The sequence below is a fragment of the Rhipicephalus microplus genome, unplaced genomic scaffold (assembly GCF_043290135.1).
Source record: "Rhipicephalus microplus isolate Deutch F79 unplaced genomic scaffold, USDA_Rmic scaffold_88, whole genome shotgun sequence".
NCBI lineage: Eukaryota > Metazoa > Arthropoda > Arachnida > Ixodida > Ixodidae > Rhipicephalus > Rhipicephalus microplus.
This window is the reverse complement of record NW_027464660.1, coordinates 39,401-54,554: the sequence shown is the minus strand read 5'-3', so window position 1 is coordinate 54,554 and position 15,154 is coordinate 39,401. Positions and strand designations below refer to the sequence as shown.

At 51.5% G+C, this 15,154-nt stretch overlaps 1 protein-coding gene across 1 annotated transcript; it reads left to right on the top strand.

Moving 5' to 3' along the window:
• The first annotated feature begins 10,690 nt into the window (after positions 1–10,690).
• Positions 10,691–12,152, top strand: LOC119186873 (uncharacterized). Its single transcript, XM_037435244.2, has one exon. The coding sequence runs from the start codon at positions 10,709–10,711 to the stop codon at positions 11,894–11,896; it is 1,188 nt and encodes a 395-aa protein (XP_037291141.1). The 5' UTR covers positions 10,691–10,708; the 3' UTR covers positions 11,897–12,152.
• Positions 12,153–15,154: the final 3,002 nt, after the last annotated feature.

The following is a 15,154-nucleotide window of genomic DNA, read 5'->3' as shown; positions in this document are numbered from 1 at the left end:
AGATATGTTCTGATGGTGGTGAGAGTGGAGCAGGACTGTCTCCGTGGCGCAATTGGCTAGCGCGATCGGCTGGTGACCGAGAGGTTGGAGGTTCGAGCCCACGCGGTGGCGGTGCGGTGCTTTTTATTCTTTGGGCTGATAGCTTTGAAGATATGTTGTGATGGTGGTGTGATTGGAGCACGACTCTCTCCGTGGCGCAATTGGCTAGCGCGATGGGCTGTTAACTGAAAGGTTGGAGGTTCGAGCCCACCCAGGAATGGTGTGTTGCTTTTTTTTCTTTGGGCTGATAGCTTTGAAGATATGTTCTGATGGTGGTGAGAGTGGAGCAGGACTGTCTCCGTGGCGCAATTGGCTAGCGCGATGGGCTGTTAACCGAAAGGTTGGAGGTTCGAGCCCACCCGATGGTGGTGCAGCGCTTTTTTTTCTTTGGGCTGATAGCTCTGAAGAAATGTTCTGACGGTGGTGAGAGTGGAGCATGACTGTCTCCTTGGCGCAATTGGCTAGCGCGATCGGCTGTTAACCGAAAGGTTGGATGTTCGAGCCCTCCCGGGAGTGGTGTGTTGCTTTTTTCTTTGCGCTGATAGCTTTGAAGATATGTTCTGATGGTGGTGAGGGTTGAGCAAGACTGTCTCCGTGGCGTAATTGGCTAGCGCGATGGGCTATTAACTGAAAGTTTGGAGGTTCGAGCCCTCCCGGGAGTGGTGTGTTGCTTTTTTTTCTTTGGGCTGATAGCTTTGAAGATATGTTCTGATGGTGGTGCGAGTGGAGCAGGACTGTCTCCGTGGCGCAATTGGCTAGCGCGATCGGCTGGTGACCGAGAGGTTGGAGGTTCGAGCCCACGCGGTGGCGGTGCGGTGCTTTTTATTCTTTGGGCTGATAGCTTTGAAGATATGTTGTGATGGTGGTGTGATTGGAGCACGACTCTCTCCGTGGCGCAATTGGTTAGCGCGATGGGCTGTTAACTGAAAGGTTGGAGTTTCGAGCCCAGCCAGGAATGGTGTGTTGCTTTTTTTTTCTTTGGGCTGATAGCTTTGAAGATATGTTCTGATGGTGGTGAGAGTGGAGCAGGACTGTCTCCATGGCGCTATTGGCTAGCTCGATCGGCTGTTAACCGAAAGGTTGGAGGTTCGAGCCCACCTGGTGGTGGTGCGGCGCTTTTTTTTCTTTGGGCTGATAGCTCTGAAGAAATGTTCTGACGGTGGTGAGAGTGGAGCATGACTGTCTCCGTGGCGCAATTGGCTAGCGCGATGGGCTGTTAACCGAAAGGTTGGAGGTTCGAGCCCACGTGGTGGTGGTGCGGCGCTTTTTTTGGGCTGATAGCTCTGAAGAAATGTTCTGACGGTGGTGAGAGTGGAGCACGACTGTCTCCGTGGCGCAATTGGCTAGCGCGATCGGCTGTTAACCGAAAGGTTGGAGGTTCGAGCCCACGTGGTGGTGGTGCGGTGCTTTTTTTCCTTTGGGCTGATAGCTTTGAAGTTATGTTGTGATGGTGGTGAGAGTGGAGCACGACTGTCTCCGTGGCGCAATTGGCTAGAGCGATGGGCTGTTAACTGAAAGGTTGGAGGTTCGAGCTCTCCCGGGAGTGGTGTGTTGCTTTTTTCTTTGCGCTGACAGCTTTGAAGATATGTTCTGATGATGGTGGGAGTGGAGCACGACTGTCTCCGTGGCGCAATTGGCTAGCGCGATCGGCTGTTAACCGAAAGGTTGGAGGTTCGAGCCCTCCCGGGAGTGGTGTGTTGCTTTTTTTCTTTGCGCTTATAGCTTTGAAGATATGTTCTGATGGTGGTGAGAGTGGAGCACGACTGTCTCCGTGGCGTAATTGGCTAGCACGATGGGCTATTAACCGAAAGGTTGGAGGTTCGGGCCCACCCGGTGGTGGTGCGGCGCTTTCTTTTCTTTAGGCTGATAGCTCTGAAGAAATGTTCTGACGGTGGTGAGAGTGGAGCACGACTGTCTCCGTGGCGCAATTGGCTAGCGCGATCGGCTGTTAACCGAAAGGTTGGAGGTTCGAGCTCTCCCGGGAGTGGTGTGTTGCTGTTTTCTTTGCGCTGATAGCTTTGAAGATATGTTCTGATGGTGGTGAGAGTGGAGCAGGACTGTCTCCGTGGCGCAATTGGCTAGCGCGATCGGCTGGTGACCGAGAGGTTGGAGGTTCGAGCCCACGCGGTGGCGGTGCGGTGCTTTTTATTCTTTGGGCTGATAGCTTTGAAGATATGTTGTGATGGTGGTGTGATTGGAGCACGACTCTCTCCGTGGCGCAATTGGCTAGCGCGATGGGCTGTTAACTGAAAGGTTGGAGGTTCGAGCCCACCCAGGAATGGTGTGTTGCTTTTTTTTCTTTGGGCTGATAGCTTTGAAGATATGTTCTGATGGTGGTGAGAGTGGAGCAGGACTGTCTCCATGGCGCTATTGGCTAGCTCGATCGGCTGTTAACCGAAAGGTTGGAGGTTCGAGCCCACCTGGTGGTGGTGCGGCGCTTTTTTTTCTTTGGGCTGATAGCTCTGAAGAAATGTTCTGACGGTGGTGAGAGTGGAGCACGACTGTCTCCGTGGCGTAATTGGCTAGCGCGGTGGGCTATTAACCGAAAGGTTGGAGGTTCGAGCCCACCCGATGGTGGTGCAGCGCTTTTTTCTTTTGGCTGATAGCTATGAAGAAATGTTTTGACGGTGGTGAGAGTGGAGCATGACTGTCTCCTTGGCGCAATCGGCTAGCACGTTCGGCTGTTAACCGAAAGGTTGGAAGTTCGAGCCCACGTGGTGGTGGTGGTGCGGTGCTTTTTTTCCTTTGGGCTGATAGCTTTGAAGTTATGTTGTGATGGTGCTGAGAGTGGAGCACGACTGTCTCCGTGGCGCAATTGGCTAGCGCGATGGGCTGTTAACTGAAAGGTTGGAGGTTCGAGCTCTCCCGGGAGTGGTGTGTTGCTTTTTTCTTTGCGCTGATAGCTTTGAAGATATGTTCTGATGGTGGTGGGAGTGGAGCACGACTGTCTCCGTGGCGCAATTGGCTAGCGCGATCGGCTGTTAACCGAAAGGTTGGAGGTTCGAGCCCTCCCGGGAATGGTGTGTTGCTTTTTTTCTTTGCGCTTATAGCTTTGAAGATATGTTCTGATGGTGGTGAGAGTGGAGCACGACTGTCTCCGTGGCGTAATTGGCTAGCACGATGGGCTATTAACCGAAAGGTTGGAGGTTCGAGCCCACCCGGTGGTGGTGCGGCGCTTTTTTTTTGTTTGGGCTGATAGCTCTGAAGAAATGTTCTGACGGTGGTGAGAGTGGAGCACGACTGTCTCCGTGGCGCAATTGGCTAGCGCGATCGGCTGTTAACCGAAAGGTTGGAGGTTCGAGCTCTCCCGGGAGTGGTGTGTTGCTTTTTTCTTTGCGCTGATAGCTTTGAAGAAATGTTCTGAAGCTGGTGAGAGTGGAGCATGACTGTCTCCGTGGCGCAATTGGCTAGCGCGATGGGCTGTTAACCGAAAGGTTGGAGGTTCGAGCCCACCCGATGGTGGTGCAGCGCTTTTTTTTCTTTGGGCTGATAGCTCTGAAGAAATGTTCTGACGGTGGTGAGAGTGGAGCATGACTGTCTCCTTGGCGCAATTGGCTAGCGCGATCGGCTGTTAACCGAAAGGTTGGATGTTCGAGCCCTCCCGGGAGTGGTGTGTTGCTTTTTTCTTTGCGCTGATAGCTTTGAAGATATGTTCTGATGGTGGTGAGGGTTGAGCACGACTGTCTCCGTGGCGTAATTGGCTAGCGCGATGGGCTATTAACTGAAAGTTTGGAGGTTCGAGCCCTCCCGGGAGTGGTGTGTTGCTTTTTTTTCTTTGGGCTGATAGCTTTGAAGATATGTTCTGATGGTGGTGCGAGTGGAGCAGGACTGTCTCCGTGGCGCAATTGGCTAGCGCGATCGGCTGGTGACCGAGAGGTTGGAGGTTCGAGCCCACGCGGTGGCGGTGCGGTGCTTTTTATTCTTTGGGCTGATAGCTTTGAAGATATGTTGTGATGGTGGTGTGATTGGAGCACGACTCTCTCCGTGGCGCAATTGGTTAGCGCGATGGGCTGTTAACTGAAAGGTTGGAGTTTCGAGCCCAGCCAGGAATGGTGTGTTGCTTTTTTTTTCTTTGGGCTGATAGCTTTGAAGATATGTTCTGATGGTGGTGAGAGTGGAGCAGGACTGTCTCCATGGCGCTATTGGCTAGCTCGATCGGCTGTTAACCGAAAGGTTGGAGGTTCGAGCCCACCTGGTGGTGGTGCGGCGCTTTTTTTTCTTTGGGCTGATAGCTCTGAAGAAATGTTCTGACGGTGGTGAGAGTGGAGCACGACTGTCTCCGTGGCACAATTGGCTAGCGCGATTGGCTGTTAACCGAAAGGCTGGAGGTTCGAGCCCACCCGATGGTGGTGCAGCGCTTTTTTTCTTTTGGCTGATATCTCTGAAGAAATGTTCTGACGGTGGTGAGAGTGGAGCATGACTGTCTCCTTGGCGCAATCGGCTAGCGCGATGGGCTGTTAACCGAAAGGTTGGAGGTTCGAGCCCTCCCGGGAGTGGTGTGTTGCTTTTTTTCTTTGCGCTTATAGCTTTGAAGATATGTTCTGATGGTGGTGGGAGTGGAGCACGACTGTCTCTGTGGCGCAATTGGCTAGCGCGATCGGCTGTTACCCAAAAGGTTGGAGGTTCGAGCACTCCCGGGAGTGGTGTGTTGCTTTTTTTTTCTTTGCGCTTATAGCTTTGAAGATATGTTCTGATGGTGGTGGGAGTGGAGCACGACTGTCTCCGTGGCGCAATTGGCTAGCGCGATCGGCTGTTAACCAAAAGGTTGGAGGTTCGAGCACTCCCGGGAGTTGTGTGTTGCTTTTTTTTCTTTGCGCTTATAGCCTTGAAGATATGTTCTGATGGTGGTGAGAGTGGAGCACGACTGTCTCCGTGGCGTAATTGGCTAGAGCGATGGGGTATTAACCGAAAGGTTGGAGGTTTGAGCCCACCCGGTGGTGGTGCGGCGCTTTTTTTTCTTTGGGCTGATAGCTCTGAAGAAATGTTCTGACGGTGGTGAGAGTGGAGCATGACTGTCTCCGTGGCGCAATTGGCTAGCGCGATGGGCTGTTAACCGAAAGGTTGGAGGTTCGAGCTCACCCGATGGTGGTGCAGCGCTTTTTTTTCTTTTGGCTGATAGCTTTGAAGAAATGTTCTGACGGTAGTGAGAGTGGAGCATGACTGTCTCCTTGGCGCAATTGGCTAGCGAGATCGGCTGGTAAACGAAAGGTTGGAGGTTCGAGCCCTCCCGGGAGTGGTGTGTTGCTTTTTTCTTTGTGCTGATAGCTTTGAAGATATGTTCTGATGGTGGTGAGAGTTGAGCACGACTGTCTCCGTGGCGTAATTGGCTAGCGCGATGGGCTATTAACCGAATGGTTGGACGCTCGAGCCCACCCGGTGGTGGTGCGGCGCTTTTTTCCTTTGGGCTGATAGCTCTGAAGAAATGTTCTGACGGCGGTGGGAGTGGAGCACGACTGTCTCCGTGGCGCAATTGGCTAGCGCGATCGCCTGTTAACTGAAAGGTTGGAGGTTCGAGCCCTCCCGGGAGTGGTGTGTTGCTTTTTTTTCTTTGGGCTGATAGCTTTCAAGATATGTTCTGATGGTGGTGAGAGTGGAGCAGGACTGTCTCCGTGGCGCAATTAGCTAGCGCGATCGGCTGGTAACCGAGAGGTTGGAGGTTCGAGCCCACGCGGTGGCGGGGCGGTGCTTTTTTTTCTTTGGGCTGATAGCTTTGAAGATATGTTGTGATGGTGGTGTGATTGGAGAACGACTCTCTCCGTTGCGCAATTGGCTAGCGCGATGGGCTGTTAACTGAAAGGTTGGAGGTTCGAGCCCACCCAGGAATGGTGTGTTGCTTTTTTTCTTTGGGCTGATAGCTTTGAAGATATGTTCTGATGGTGGTGAGAGTGGAGCAGGACTGTCTCAATGGCGCAATGGGCTAGCGCGATCGGCTGTTAACCGAAAGGTTGGAGGTTCGAGCCCGCCTGGTGGTGGTGCGGCGCTTTTTTTTCTTTGGGCTGATAGCTCTGAATAAATGTTCTGACGGTGGTGAGAGTGGAGCACGACTGTCTCCGTGGCACAATTGGCTAGCGCGATTGGCTGTTAACCGAAAGGTTGGAGGTTCGAGCCCACCCGATGGTGGTGCAGCGCTTTTTTTCTTCTGGCTGATAGCTCTGAAGAAATGTTCTGACGGTGGTGAGAGTGGAGCATGACTGTCTCCTTGGCGCAATCGGCTAGCACGTTCGGCTATTAACCGAAAGGTTGGAAGTTCGAGCCCACGCGGTGGTGGTGCGGTGCTTTTTTTTCCTTTAGGCTGATAGCTTTGAAGATATGTTCTGATGGTGGTGGGAGTGGAGCGCGGCTGTCTCCGTGGCGCAATTGGCTAGCGCGATCGGCTGTTAACTGAAAGGTTGGAGGTTCGAGCCCTCCCGGGAGTGGTGTGTTGCTTTTTTTCTTTGAGCTTATAGCTTTGAAGATATGTTCTGATGGTGGTGAGAGTGGAGCACGACTGTCTCCGTGGCGTAATTGGCTAGCGCGGTGGGCTATTAACCGAAAGGTTGGAGGTTCGAGCCCACCCGGTGGTGGTGCGGCGCTTTTTTTTGGGCTGATAGCTCTGAAGAAATGTTCTGACGGTGGTGAGAGTGGAGCACGACTGTCTCCGTGGCGATATTGGCTAGCGCGATCGGCTGTTAACCGAAAGGTTGGAGGTTCGAGCCCACCCGATGGTGGTGCAGCGCTTTTTTTCTTCTGGCTGATAGCTCTGAAGAAATGTTCTGACGGTGGTGGGAGTGGCGCACGACTGTCTCCGTGGCGCAATTGGCTAGCGCGATCGGCTGTTAACCAAAAGGTTGGAGGTTCGAGCACTACCGGGAGTGGTGTGTTGCTTTTTTTTCTTTGCGCTTATAGCTTTGAAGATATGTTGTGATGGTGGTGAGAGTGGAGCACGACTGTCTCCGTGGCGTAATTGGCTAGCGCGATGGGGTATTAACCGAAAGGTTGGAGGTTTGAGCCCACCCGGTGGTGGTGCGGCGCTTTTTTTTCTTTGGGCTGATAGCTCTGAAGAAATGTTCTGACGGTGGTGAGAGTGGAGCATGACTGTCTCCTTGGCGCAATTGGCTAGCGCGATCGGCTGTTAACCGAAAGGTTGGAGGTTCGAGCCCTCCCGGGAGTGGTGTTTTGCTTTTTTCTTTGCGCTGATAGCTTTGAAGATATGTTCTGATGGTGGTGAGAGTTGAGCACGCCTGTCTCCGTGGCGTAATTGGCTAGCGCGATGGGCTATGAACCGAAAGGTTGGACGCTCGAGCCCACCCGGTGGTGGTGCGGCGCTTTTTTCCTTTGGGCTGATAGCTCTGAAGAAATGTTCTGACGGTGGTGGGAGTGGAGCACGACTGTCTCCGTGGCGCAATTGGCTAGCGCGATCGGCTGTTAACTGAAAGGTTGGACGTTCGAGCCCTCCCGGGAGTGGTGTGTTGCTTTTTTTTCTTTGGGCTGATAGCTTTGAAGATATGTTCTGATGGTGGTGAGAGTGGAGCAGGACTGTCTCCGTGGCGCAATTGGCTAGCGCGATCGGCTGGTAACCGAGAGGTTGGAAGTTCGAGCCCACGCGGTGGGGGTGCGGTGCTTTTTTTTCTTTGGGCTGATAGCTTTGAAGATATGTTGTGATGGTGGTGTGATTGGAGCACGACTCTCTCCGTGGCGCAATTGGCTAGCGCGATGGGCTGTTAACTGAAAGGTTGGAGGTTCGAGCCCACCCAGGAATGGTGTGTTGCTTTTTTTTATTTGGGCTGATAGCTTTGAAGATATGTTCTGATGGTGGTGAGAGTGGAGCAGGACTGTCTCCATGGCGCTGTTGGCTAGCGCGATCGGCTATTAACCGAATGGTTGGAGGTTCGAGCCCACCCGGTGGTGGTGCGGCGCTTTTTTTTCTTTGGGCTGATAGCTCTGAAGAAATGTTCTGACGGTGGTGAGAGTGGAGCACGACTGTCTCCGTGGCACAATTGGCTAGCGCGATTGGCTGTTAACCGAAATGTTGGAAGTTCGAGCCCACCCGATGGTGGTGCAGCGCTTTTTTTCTTTTGGCTGATATCTCTGAAGAAATGTTCTGACGGTGGTGAGAGTGAAGTATGACTGTCTCCTTGGCGCAATCGGCTAGCACGTTCCGCTGTTAACCGAAAGGTTGGAAGTTAGAGCCCACGCGGTGGTGGTGCGGTGCTTTTTTTCCTTTGGGCTGATAGCTTTGAAGATATGTTGTGTTGGTGGTGAGAGTGGAGCACGACTGTCTCCGTGGCGCAATTGGCTAGCGCGATGGGCTGTTAACTGAAAGGTTGGAGGTTCGAGCTCTCCCGGGAGTGGTGTGTTGCTTTTTTCTTTGCGCTGATAGCTTTGAAGATATGTTCTGATGGTGGTAGGAGTGGAGCACGACTGTCTCCGTGGCGCAATTGGCTAGCGCGATGGGCTTTTAACCGAAAGGTTGGAGGTTCGAGCCCTCCCGGGATTGGTGTGTTGCTTTTTTTCTTTGCGCTTGTAGCTTTGAAGATATGTTCTGATGGTGGTGGGAGTGGAGCACGACTGTCTCCGTGGCGCAATAGGCTAGCGCAATCGGCTGTTAACCAAAAGGTTGGAGGTTCGAGCACTCCCGAGTGGGGTGTTTTGCTTTTTTCTTTGCGCTGATAGCTTTGAAGATATGTTCTGATGGTGGTGAGAGTGGAGCACGATTGTCTCCGTGGCGCAATTGGCTAGCGCGTTCTGCTGTTAACCAAAAGGTTGGAGGTTCGAGCCCACCCGGTGGTGGTGCGGCGCTTTTTTTTCTTTGTGCTGATAGCTTTGAAGATATGTTCTGATGGTGGTGAGAGTGGAGCAGGACTGTCTCCGTGGCGCAATTGGCTAGCGCGATTGGCTGTTAACCGAAAAGTCGGAGGTTCGAGCCCACCCAGTGGTGTTGCGGCGCTTTTTTTTCTTTGGGCTGATACCTTTAAAGTATGTTCTGATGGTGGTGAGAGTGGAGCAGGACTGTCTCCGTGGCGCAATTGGCTTGCGCGATCGACTGTTAACCGAAAGGTTGGAGTTTCGAGCCCTCCCGGGAGTGGTGTGTTGCTTTTTTCTTTGCGCTGATAGCTTTGAAGATATGTTCTGATGGTGGTGAGAGTGGAGCACGACTGTCTCCGTGGCGCAATCGGCTAGCGCGATAGGCTGTTATCCGAAAGTTTGGAGGTTTGAGCCCACCCGGTGGGGGTGCTGTGCTTTTTTTTCTTTAGGGTGATAGCTCTGAAGAAATGGTCTGACGGTGGTGAGAGTGGAGCAGGACAGTCCCCGTTGCGCAATTGGCTAGCGCGATCTGCTGTTAACCGAAAGGTTGGAGGTTCGAGCCCACCCGGTGGTGGTGCGGCGCTTTTTTTTCTTTGCGCTGATAGCTTTGAAGATATGTTCTGATAGTGGTGAGAGTGGAGCACGATTGTCTCCGTGGCGCAATTGGCTAGCGCGATCTGCTGTTAACCGAAAGGTTGGAGGTTCGAGCCCACCCGGTGGTGGTGCGGCGCTTTTTTTCTGTGGGCTGATAGCTTTGAAGATATGTTCTGATGGTGGTGAGAGTGGAGCAGGACTGTCTCCGTGGCGAAATTGGCTAGCGCGATTGGCTGTTAACCGAAAGGTTGGAGGTTCGGGCCCACCCGGTAGTGGTGCGGTGCTTTTTTTCTTTGGGCTGATAGCTTTGAAGATATGTTCTTATGGTGGTGAGAGTGGAGCAGGACTGTCTCCGTGGCGCAATTGGCTAGCGCGATCGGCTGTTAACCGAAAAGTTGGAGGTTCGAGCCTACCCGGTGGTTGTGCGGCGCTTTTTTTCTGTGGGCTGATAGCTTTGAAGATATGTTCTGATGGAGGTGAGAGGGGAGCAGGACTGTCTCCGTGGCGACATTGGCTTGCGCGATCGGCTGTTAACCGAAACGTTGGAGGTTCGAGCCTACCCGGTGGTTGTGCGGCGCTTTTTTTTCTGTGGGCTGATAGCTTTGAAGATATGTTCTGATGGTGGTGAGAGTGGAGCAGGACTGTCTCCGTGGCGCAATTGGCTAGCGTGAGCGGCTGTTAACCGAAAAGTTGGAGGTTCGAGCCCACCCGGTGGTGGTGCGGCGCTTTTTTTTCTTTGCGCTGATAGCTTTGAAGATATGTTCTGATAGTGGTGAGAGTGGAGCACGATTGTCTCCGTGGCGCAATTGGCTAACGCGATCTGCTGTTAACCGAAAGGTTGGAGGTTCGAGCCCACCCGGTGGTGGTGCGGCGCTTTTTTTTCTTTGCGCTGATAGCTTTGAAGATATGTTCTGATAGTGGTGAGAGTGGAGCACGATTGTCTCCGTGGCGCAATTGGCTAGCGCGATCTGCTGTTAACCGAAAGGTTGGAGGTTCGAGCCCACCCGGTGGTGGTGCGGCGCTTTTTTTCTGTGGGCTGATAGCTTTGAAGATATGTTCTGATGGTGGTGAGAGTGGAGCAGGACTGTCCCCGTGGCGCAATTGGCTAGCGCGATCGGCTGTTAACCAAAAGGTCGGAGGTTCGAGCCCACCCGGTGGTGGTGCGGCTCTTTTTTTGTTTGGGCTGATGGCTTTGAAGATATGTTCTTATGGTGGTGAGAGTGGAGCAGGACTGTCTCCGTGGCGCAATAGATTCCACTTCCGGCCACGACAGTGAACGGACGTGTTTATCATGTGCTCCCGCGTAGGGGCGGTTTCAGCGGCCCGTGTGGGCCGCGGTATCAGGTGTACCGAAAAGCCAGGCGAAGATTTCCAGGTTGTTCTGCCTCAGCTGCCTTCAGGTGATTCCGTTTTGCACACGGTTTTTTTGCACGGAAACTTGAAAGCCAGGCCATATCGAGTGGAGCATGTCCGAGACAGCCTTGCTCGTCTTTCGCTGCTGCCGGAAGTGGTTGCCCTAGGGGCATACCAAATGAATCATGTATGGGCAGTGACGTTCAAGGATGATGAGGGTAAAAAGAAGATGCTGGCGGCGGAGTCTTTTGATCTAAAGGACCATCGCTGTATGGTGGTTGACCCCCGTGATCGAGGTGTGCGGCTGAAGTTGTACTGGCTTCTTCATGGCGTGCCGGACGAGGCTGTGCGAGTCGCCTTAACGCCCTACGGAAAAGTGACCGAGATAAGCAGAGATAAATGGAAGGTGCAGGGTTGCAATGATAAAGGTTCAACCACGCGGTCGGTCACGCTGAGGCTACACGCGGGCGTGTCCGTGGACGACCTGCCACACCAACTGCGAGTTGCGGAGGATATGGCGCTCGTCGTAATTCCTGGCAGAGCACCGCTATGCCTCCGATGCCGGGCTATCGGACACATTCGACGGGATTGCCGCGTGCCGCGCTGTGGGGTCTGTCGTCGCTATGGCCACGATGACGCCCATTGTGTGAGGTCGTACGCCAGCATTGCGGGCCCAGGCCAAACAGACGAAGTGTCTGAACACCTGATGGATGCCGTGGATGCCGAAGAAGCGAGCAGGGAAGACGGTTATACGGAAGGCCCTGCCACGCCCCCTGAACAGTCTTCTGGGGCCGCACTGGAATCTACCAATAAAGGCGACAAGCACTCTGGTGCGCCAGGAACGAATTTAGACACGGCAGCAGTAGAGAACGACGCTACAGCAGCGAGCAAGTCATCTTCAGCTGCGCGAGAGGGCGGCCCGGAAGCAACGGACGCCGAGATGACCAAGGCCGGTGCTATCGCTTTTAAGCGAGCTCGTGAAACACCTGACCGTACCGGAAATGTTGACACGTCGGCCATCAATGAACCTCCAACAAAGACGGCGACTGGTCGTCGGCCTACCTTTAAACCACGACCAAACCTGTCTCCTGACCGTAGGGGCACTCAAACGTCGGCCCCGCCGTAGCGGAGGAGACGTTCCGAGGCTTTCTACGCTGAGCACACGCAACCACTGTTGCGACGTGAGTATGACACCTGACGAAACAACCTTCAAGAAATGGCGACTAACTTTAAAACTGGTATTTGCATCGCGACGTTGAACTCAAGAGGCCTGTGTTCGCGCAGGAGACAATGCCAGATTAGTCGCATTTTGTTAGAAAACGACATAGACCTCCTGGCTGTACAAGAAACTAAAATGGAAAGTGAAGAACAAACGGAGCAAATGGTTCAAGTTTTTCGCTCTAGGTACAATGTCTGCGTTTGTCATGCTGTTGGGCGGTCAGGAGGCTGTGTCGTTTTCATACGTAGTAGTATCGCGGTTGTTGAAAATGTGTCTACCTGCGATAGCGGTAGGCTGGTTGTGTGCGACTTCAGTGTTTCTGGAATGCCTTGGCGCGTTGTGTGTGTTTATGCACCGAATAGATCGCACGAACGGGAATTTTTTTTTTTTCAGAGCGATTGAGGGATTCTTGAAAACGGAAAGAAATGTTGTGGTTCTAGGGGACTTCAATTGTGTCTGTAGAGCTGAGGATAAGACAACGAGCTTCAATGTGCGCGATAGAAGCGCTGAGCTGTTGAATAAAATAGTGAACGAGACAGGGCTGGAAGATGTCGGTTATGTAATGACGCGAGAGGGTGAAGGAGGATATACGCACTTTCAAGGTCATTCGCACGCGAGGTTAGACAGAATATATTTGTCGGCAAAGTTGGTGCCACTATGCTCATCTTATCAAATTCAACATCTTAGTTTTAGTGATCATTGTCTGGTCAAGGTCAACATTGGCGAAAAACGTAAGGCTGCGAAGTTTAATTGGTTTCTATGGAAATTTAATGAAAAGCTGCTGCAAGATGAAATATTTGTCACAAAAACCAAAGAATGTCTTTCAAATGCTCTTCGTTTGGAGACCAATAACTTCATAGCTGTGTGGGAGCAAATGAAGTGTGATATAAAGATGATAGCGATTGAAAGAGCCTGTGTATTACGTAATCGGGAAAGGCAACAAGAGAGGCAGTTACAAAGCGAACTAGACTACATGTTAAGCGTAGAAAATGAAGTGCCGGGAAAATTTAAGAAAGAAATAAAGGAGGCGAAAGCAAAGCTCGAATTCATCGACGACGAAAAGTACCGCGGAGCAATGATAAGGGCTCGCACTGAACGGCTGTGGATGGGTGAAACGCCCACTAAGCGGGTGCTCAGTGAAGAAAAGAAACATGCAGCAAACAAAGAGATAAATGAAATTCGATACCGCAATTACATTACCCGGGACCGCGAACAGATAAAGCACGCCTTTGTCGAGTTTTATACGCAACTCCTTAGCCATACAATCAATGACCCCGAACGATTCAAAGAGGACTTTCTGACCCTTATGCCGAGATTGGAAGACTCTGAGCGGGAGCTACTGGAAGTAGAAATCACTGTGGCAGAAATTGAATCAGCTATAGATAACCTGGGTAACGGCAAGTCACCAGGGCCGGATGGGCTTGGTGCTGCCATATACAAATTTTTTAAGACAGAAATGGCACTGGCATTACACCGAGTGATCAGAGAATGCTACGACAAGCAGCAAACACCTCATTCATTTAGGACAGCACACGTAGTATTAATCCCCAAAACTGATGACCCCGCAAAGCTACTTTCAGTGGAATCCTACCGACCTATCAGTTTGAGCAACACTGACTATAAAATATACACGAAGGTCCTAGCAAGACGGCTCCAAAGTGTTGTCACATCCCTTGTCGGCCCGCATCAGACATGTGGGATTAAGGGCAGAACCATATTCACAAATATACACGTAACCAGAAGTATTCTAGAATGCTGTGATGCAAATAATGACCGCGTGGCCATGATTCAGCTAGACCTGCACAAAGCGTTCGATAAAGTCGTACATGAAATTTTGTTTTTATTGCTGGAACATGTGAATGTAGGAACTGTCATTACAGAAGGCGTTAGAATGGTGTATCATGACTGCAGGGCTAATTTAGTAATCAACAAAGAAGTAAGTGCTTCAATTCCTGTGCGCTCGAGCGTGAAGCAAGGTTGTGCCTTGTCGCCACTCCTTTTCGCGCTTTACTTAGAGCCCTTCTGTTTACGAATACTTGCATCACCAAGTATAAGAGGGTATACGTTTCTGACCAGTGGAATTAGAATTTTAGCTTATGCTGATGACGTCGCAGTGTTTTGCAGTGACAAAGAAAGTGTGCAAGAAGTTGTACGAATAGCTAGGGAATTCTGTGCAGCAACGGGCAGCGCAATTAGTTGGCCAAAATGTCTAGGCGTTTGGCATGGCCAGTGGCAAAGCACACCCGAAGTTTACTGTAACATGAATTGGAAAATCATGCCCGGAAAGTACCTCGGTGTGCCTTTGGATCACTACCGCAATGCTACGGAGTATTGGTCTGAGGAACGTCAACGCATTAAAAATTGTACTGATAAGTGGGGAGGTCGCAATTTATCAATGTTTGCAAAAGCGTCCGTGTGCAATGTATTTCTGATTGCAAAAGTGTTTTATGTATTACAAGTGTTAACCATGACCCGCACTTCGGTCCAGAAAATGCACCGAGTATTCGCGACCTTTATATGGGGGTCGCAGTGGGAGCGCACGAGCCGGTGCAATTTATTTCATAGGGTAAAATATGGTGGTCTGGGGCTTTTGCATTTGTTTTTTAAGCAGTTGGTGAGCAGATTCATGTTCGCTCGAGATCAAACTGACAATTTCTTGAGAACTGTGATCCAAGCAAGACTGCAGACCCCCTTATCTGATTTCGTCGTGTCATCTTTTTCCTTCGAAGCTGGACCACTCAGTCCTTATTTGCGAGAAGTAGTTACAGCTACACGCCTGCTCAAGGAAAGATTTTCGTACGAATACTTGTCCGACGTGACTAAAAAGAAACTGTATCGTGACCTTCTTGATGTCTTCCTGCCAGTGCCCGTCTACCGAGCTTCGTGCAGGCTAGGTTCTGAGCGTGACGTGTTTAAACGTGTTAAGAGAATGCCGGTCAGACCCTCTGTCAAAACATTCTTCTTTCAAGTGCATACCGGCACTCTCCCTGTACTGCCATGGCTAAAAAGTAAAGGGCTTTTTGTACCGTGGTCCGTCAACTGTCTAATCTGCGGCAAACCAGAAACGATAAATCATATCTTTCTCGACTGCCATGATGCTGTGTTCTTGTGGGACGTACTACAACGGACTATAAAAAAAGAACTACCTATCAACGCTTTTGGAAT